Genomic DNA, 6,648 nt, shown 5'->3' with positions numbered 1-6,648 from the left:
TAGCGGAGTGTTTGGTTTTACCTGCTGTATCTGATGATTGCATATTCTTACTACAACCTGCAATATTTTTATTTTTGTATAATTTCATGTACTTCCTGTCTATGTCGAGCTATAAAACTATTAATCTTTAAACTTTTCTGTTCCTGACCTTGCTTACCTCATGAATTATCATCGCGATAACAAGATGCCTATCAGACTAGCTTTACCTTATTTTGGGGGGATTGTGTGGGGGGGAAGACTCGGCCTGTTGCGCCCCCCCAAAGCGCTGTTTCATACCGCGTCGCTGTTGGGAGGGGACTGTTGCACCCCCCCTTGGGCTCCACTATTCTGTGCGTTAACAACTCCGCCTGCTGCGCAGCTGCGGCAGGGTCTGGTGCGTGCAAACGCTTTCCTGTGGGAACCTTCCCTGTGTTTAACAACTTTGTAATAGTAGAAACTATCCCAGAACAAGGATTTTGGAGTCGGATACTGTCTTTTCCTGGCAGTGTATTAAAATAGGCAGTGATTGTTATTTCCTTTAAGGACACAGTTATCTATTGAATACCCTTAAGGACCTTCAAGCTAAACCTTATTCTCTCTTTGCTTTTTCACGTGAGAATCTCTTACCCTCTTTCTCTGACCACTTGACACGTTAACCTCAGCCTCTTCTCGCATCTTGTTCCTCATGCATTCTCTTACTGGAACTGTAATATATTTCAGCGTAGGGAGCATGCCAGTTATATACTTTATATTTGAGTAGTGGTATTAGAGTACCTCCAGTTGTTATATTTTTAACGAATACCTGACTGGGCGGCTTCTTGTAATGGTGACTTTAGTGTAACGGGCACATTCTTCCACTAGCCTTTATTTTAAACCAGGCAAAGGTGAGTCAAATCCCTCAGCAGAAGGCGTTGCCGCTACAGCTGGGGGAGCTCGTCGGACTGAAGTTTTAACCTGGAAGCTGTGTACTGGTTACGCTGAAATAAATAGAGGAAGCTAAGGCGACTTGGTGGTACTTGTGCTGGGGTCAACTTTCTTCATTACCAAACTCCAGTTACACGGATAGTTTCAAACAGATAGCTCTTACCGACTCGCCTGCTCTGTTCAGTCTTCAACACTGTGCGATACACAATAGTCAACGAGGGACTTCTGACATGTGACACATACATTTAAGCCGACGTTAGCGGTGTGCTGGGCTAAGCTACTGCATCCGCTGGAAATTTCAACACTCTGCTTGTTGGAAATTGGCATCCCCAGTATAAATGAAGCGACTGTTATAAAAGAGTATGAGCCATGTCAAAGAGATGCTGTTGCGCTGTTCTTGTTTTGCAGACAAGACCAGGAGAATGACTCACAGCGAAGGGAACATACTTTTATTTTTTTTTAGTTTTTACCAGCCTGACTCATGAGGTGAACTTGCCAATAAACCTCCCCACCCTTGAAAACCGGTCTTGACTCACACAGAAGCGATAAGGGAAGAGAAGCACAAGGCTCATGACCTGTTCCGTGGAGTATGTAACGCCTGTATAAATTGGATCTCCTGTGGGAGGGGAAGTGTGTTCAGGACATGCAGATTTGGGCCACCAAATGGGCGGAATGGGCCTTTGAAACAAAGGAGAGGGGTAACTTTTCTAGCCACGGTCTGGGGGAAGAAGTTTTACTTCCTCCAGCTCTGAAACCTGGTCAGGATCACAGGCTCTTGTTTTCCCCATCATCCAGTGTTTCCTCGAGGACAACTCCAGTGCGGTGACACTTCTGTGAGTTACACACAACCCATTCGCAGCCTGACCGTGCTCCTCCTCCCCGGGGGGGTGAACTTAAGTCCTTTGCTGTGCTGTTTTGGTTCTTTTAGTGAAAAAGGATTAACTGCTCTGCCTAGCAGAGCAACTGAGGCTAAAATTACCGAGTTCCTGACTGCTCCCTGCTACTTTGAGAAGACGGGGTTGGAGGTTGCTGCCCTAGGTTGTGACACTGGTGGTAGTACGCCACAGGCTGCTTTCCCCAGTGCTCCCCTCCGTGCAAATCCAACGGCTCCCAGTCATCATCCTTCAACAAGGAGATTCTCTACAGCCAGAATTCAGCCAAGTCCGTGTGTGAACTCAGCTTGCTGGAGGATGTCGTGGCTTTTGAGATCTTACTGAAAACAAATTTGACTGGTGAAAGTATGTTTTATTACCTCAAGGTACTCCTGTGAGAAGGCACTTCCGTTACAGCCATATTAAGAGCGCTAAGTTTGCATTAAAATGACACGGCCGTCGTTAGATCATGGTCGGCGTGACGCTGGTGAGGGTGACGTCCCCAGCAATGCACAGTTTGGTGATCTCGTTCAGCTTCTTCTCGCGGAAGCTGTACTGCAGCAAGTGAGCATCGTTGACCGCTACCTTGAAGTGATCCACCTCGCAAAGGATCTGGAGCTGGAATACAAACCCCCAGAAGATAACCATCAGATTTGTTCTGGGAAGACGTTTTAAGCCCCGCGCTCGAGCAGGCTGGCACTGGCCAAAGGCTGCTGCCACCCGAGTCCAGCCCGGTGGCATGTGGACAAGCTGGAGCAGCAACTCCCAACTGCAAACAAACGGGTGACCTCTGCCTTCCCCAAAGCCCGGCTGTACTCTTTCTCCTTCATCTTTTAGCCCACGGTTTCTGCTTCCTCGTGACTGCGACAGCGCTTTCAAGAAGCAGCGCCTCACGGTTCACGCAGCGTTCTCGCCAAACGTGAACCTATTTTGCAGGAAGAAAAAAAAAGCTGGTGGAGAGAACTTGGCCGCTAACGGGGAAAATGCGGTACAGAAACCTGCCCAACCACTGCAGTTGCGGTGTAAGTAAGGAGGATTTAATAATAAATGGGAATAACGGAGTGGGGAGAAGTTATAGCCCGGGCAGCTGGACCTGCGGGATGGGGTAAGAAGCGTGGGGAAGGTGTGGTAGGACCGGCTGTGCTGAAGTCCCAAAAGCACCTCTGGGAGCCGACTCCTATGTAAAAGCATCAAGGTCCTAATAGCGAGTCTCGTTACGCAGCCCTGACCGAGTCCCCGTGGTGCAGGTGCTGTTGGCACGTTAGGACTGAGTTTTGGGGTGGGTGGTTTGGTTTTTTTTTTGTTACCTTGAAGGGTTTTCCAGCTTCAAATGGAAACCGAGGAGCTGTCCTCTCCTCCTTTCCCCAGTTATTCTGGAACATCGAATTACACACGATGACTTTCCTGTTCTCTTCCGTGAAGCGGGGATTGAAGTGGAAGGCGATGTCATTCCCTTTCTTGAAATCCAGTGAAAACCTGCAAAAATACCCCCACAGACCCCGTTGGGCAACGACAGGGCATTTGTGCATTTATTTAGTGTAATATTTGATTTTAGACCAGGCAGGTGTTATTCAGGAATGGAAAGCAAATTCCAGGCTGTCATCCAGGAGATCCTGAACCCTGTGGACCCACCCACGCACCCACCCACCCTCAGCGCTGGACGCCCCCGGTACCTGCTTGGGTTGGGATTGACGGTCCCCGTGATGGTTATGAGCATCCGTGGGACGAGTCCTGCCTGCAGGGGCAGCTCAAAGGGGACTTTCTGGAAGATGACAGGGATTTGGTGTTAGCAAACAAAGCAGGTCAAAAGCCATGGGAACACAGAATCTCCTAGATTGGAAAAGACCTGTGAGATCATCCAGTCCAATCATTAACCTAACACTGACAAGCCCACCACTAAACCATGTCCCTCAGCGCTATACCTACATGACCCTTAAACACCTCCAGGGATGGGGACTCCACCACTGCCCTGGGTAATGCGTTCCAATGCCTGATGACACCTTCAGGAAAGAAATTCTTCCTAATATCCAATCTAAACTTCCCTTGGTGCAACTTGAAGCCATTTTCTCTTGTTCTATCACTTGATAGGTCAACTCCCACCTCTCTGCAACCTCCTTTCAGGCAGTTGTAGAGAGCAATAAGGTCTCCCCTCAACCTCCTTTTCTCCAGGGTAAACTACCCCAGTCCCCTCAGCCACTCCTCATAAGATGTGCTCCAGACCCCTCACCAGTTTCGTTGCCCTTCTCTGGACACACTTCAGCACCTCAATGTCCTTCTTGTGGTGAGGGGCCCAAAACTGAACGCAGCACTCAAGATGCAGCCTCACCAGTGCCGAGTACGGGGGTAAACAGACGTGGGCTGGGTCTCAGTGTGACAACAGCCCTGTGACACAGTGACACCCATGCCACCACCCACCCCCTGCAAGGACAAGCAGCCCCAGGTCCCTCCTGTGGCCAAGCAAAGTCAGACAGCGAAGACACAGAAACCCTTAGAACATGATGGAGCCCTTACCAAGGGAGGAGCCGGTCCTCCCTGAGGAGTGGGGGACCCAAATCCAGGGCCACTGGGCGGTTGTCCTGGGGCAGGATACGGCCCTGGTCCTGCTGGTGCTCCTGGATACGGTCCCTGTCCTGCTGGTCCTCCAGGGAATGTCCCTGGTGCTCCAGGATATGGTCCCGGTGCTCCAGGATATGGTCCTGGTGCTCCGGGATATGGCCCTGGTGCTCCAGGGTATGGTCCTGGCGCTCCAGGATAGGTGCCCGGTGCCGCTGGTGAGCCAGGATAGGTCCCTGGAGGACCAGGGTACGCCGGGAACCCCCCAGGAGCCGGTGGCTGGTTCCCCCAGGAGGGCCAGCCTTGGGGAGGGGGGGCAGAGGGGTTGGGGTTGTTGCTGGCGGGCAGTGCGTCGGATAACTGGGGAGAGAGGGGAGAGGAGGAGGTTAGGTGGGTGACTCTGATCCTGGGGTCAGGCGGGGGGGTGGGGGGTGTGCCTGCCCAGGCTGAAGTTTCCAGAAAACCAGTAAGTGCTGATGTAACTGGAGCAGATTTGGGAGTCACGCAGGCTGGTGAAGCCGCGCTCCCACCCCCACCCCAGGTCCCCGCTCTAAGGCGATCGAACAATCACAGCCCCCATGTTTTGGTTTTTTTTAAATAAAGCCATACTTACAGAGAAACCGTTTGACATTTTTCCTAAAACAAAAAGACAAAGGATGCTTAAGTCATTTCCTAATGTACACCATCCAAAAAATATGAGAAGAGTTACATTTTACAGCGGCAACGGGCTGGAAATTGGTAAGTCCCTGTCACATACCTGCCAGGCAGAGCCGACAGCTCCGGTGCGGCAGAACAAACCCTCGTCTGATACCTGCCAGAGAAATCAAGGGTCACGAGCAGCCTGAACGGCTCCGGGGGGGAATCCAGCCCGAAGACCCCCGGCATGAAATCGGCTGCTGCAGGGTTGATGTTGGTGCAACACCACCATTGACCTTACAGCATTCCCGGTGCCAAGCGGAGAGGGGACACCGGACTGTGGGGACCCGGTGCCGCTCTGCCCCAAGAGCTCTGGGCTCCCTCCAGCCTCTCGATGGGCTTTTGCCAGGTTTTTGCTCTTTTTGCTCGCGGGGAAGCACCGCATGTTATCACGAACCACGCGAGCACCCTCATCCTCCGAGAAGCGCGGCTCAATGTGGAGCTCTGCACTTGACCTAACGCCCCCCCAAAAAAAAAAATTGCCTGCGCCAGATCTGCTGTGCTCACACGTCAGGAAGATCTATTCCAGCCTCAAAACACTTTTTATAAAGGAAAAAAAAAAAATCAAAGTAAAAGAGCAGCGCGGTGAGATCTTCTTTCTGCCTGCAGCACACACACGGTCACCTCCCTGCCCCGGCTGCGGGGATCCGGGTGACACCCACACCCACGCAGCCGTTCTGTCCTGCACGCCGGCTGGCGTCACTCACTTCCCCATCCCCGAGAAGATTTCAATAAAAAGAAAAAAAAAAACCCAAATAAAATCCCTGAGTTTCGGCGGGGGAGAGCCGCAGCAGCCGACACCAGCTGCGCAAGGGGGCTACAAAACCAGCAGAGCACATCGGGGGACACGCGGCCACCCCACGACCCGCCGGACGGAGCCTGGGACGGCGGGAGAAGGGTGGCACCCATGGGTGGAGGTCCCTTTTCTCCCCCTCCCACGCATCCCTGCTCGCCCCATGTGGGCCGGAGGGGACCGCGGGAGGGACACCGGTGCCACCGGCCGCCCCGGGCCAGCGCATAAAAGCTGCTTGACAAGTTTTATGAGTCCACAGCGAGCGGCTCCGCTGCGGCAAGGCCAAACGCCGCAGACCCGCCTGCGCGCAGGAATAGCCGCGGCCCGGAGCTGGATTCCTCCCATCAAAGAGAGCATTCATAAAACGGGGAAGGAAAAAAAAAAAAAAAAAAAAAGGAGAGGCAGAAACGAGGAAAGAAAAGGAAAATTCCAAATTGAAAAGAGAGAAGGAAAATTGTCTTGGAAAGAAAAATTTGGATGCACAAAGGTCACGGCAAACCTGGCTGCCCGGCCTTAGGAATAACAAAACACCCCCAAATTTTCACAAGTTTAAGCCGGTCTCAACCAGCATCCAGAAGCCCGGGCTGTTTGAGCAGTTTGCCTTTCGCAAAGCTTTTCTTTGCCTCCTGGGGTATTTTTAAGGCCGTGGGTTTGCCGTTTGTTTGTCGGGTGAAGCCACGGGTGTGCGCGCAGCTCCCGCAGATGCCCCCAGGGCCGCATCCGGCCGGGTCGGCTTTGGTCGAGCCGCAGGTACGCGGCTGCCGATGGCTTGTGGTGCTCCGGCGAGGGGCAACGCCTGCCTCCACCGGGCACAGCCAAGGGACAGCCCCG

The 6,648-nt window shown here is 52.5% G+C and overlaps 1 protein-coding gene across 1 annotated transcript; it reads right to left on the bottom strand.

The window, feature by feature from the left end:
* Nucleotides 1-2,237: 2,237 nt before the first annotated feature.
* Nucleotides 2,238-4,959, bottom strand: LGALS3 (lectin, galactoside-binding, soluble, 3). Its single transcript, XM_009893910.1, has 6 exons — nucleotides 4,942-4,959; nucleotides 4,359-4,688; nucleotides 4,287-4,307; nucleotides 3,449-3,537; nucleotides 3,083-3,251; nucleotides 2,238-2,393 (listed from the first exon to the last, which is right to left on the bottom strand). Exons 1-6 carry the CDS (start codon nucleotides 4,957-4,959, stop codon nucleotides 2,238-2,240), a joined length of 783 nt encoding a protein of 260 aa, XP_009892212.1.
* Between the last annotated feature and the right edge of the window lie 1,689 nt (nucleotides 4,960-6,648).

Source organism: Charadrius vociferus, unplaced genomic scaffold (assembly GCF_000708025.1).
Source record: "Charadrius vociferus isolate BGI_N301 unplaced genomic scaffold, ASM70802v2 scaffold49, whole genome shotgun sequence".
Taxonomy (NCBI): domain Eukaryota; kingdom Metazoa; phylum Chordata; class Aves; order Charadriiformes; family Charadriidae; genus Charadrius; species Charadrius vociferus.
Note: the sequence above shows the minus strand (reverse complement) of the source record. Positions and strands in the feature narration are given on the sequence as shown.

What these genes read in the sequence shown, in the direction of transcription:
- LGALS3 (XM_009893910.1), bottom strand. An exon ending in CAGGACCAGGGCCGTATCCT is followed by an intron (nt 4,308 to 4,358) that starts GCCCCAGGACAA and finishes CCCACTCCTCAG; the next exon opens with GGAGGACCGGCTCCTCCCTT. An exon ending in GTCAATCCCAACCCAAGCAG is followed by an intron (nt 3,252 to 3,448) that starts GTACCGGGGGCG and finishes GTATTTTTGCAG; the next exon opens with GTTTTCACTGGATTTCAAGA.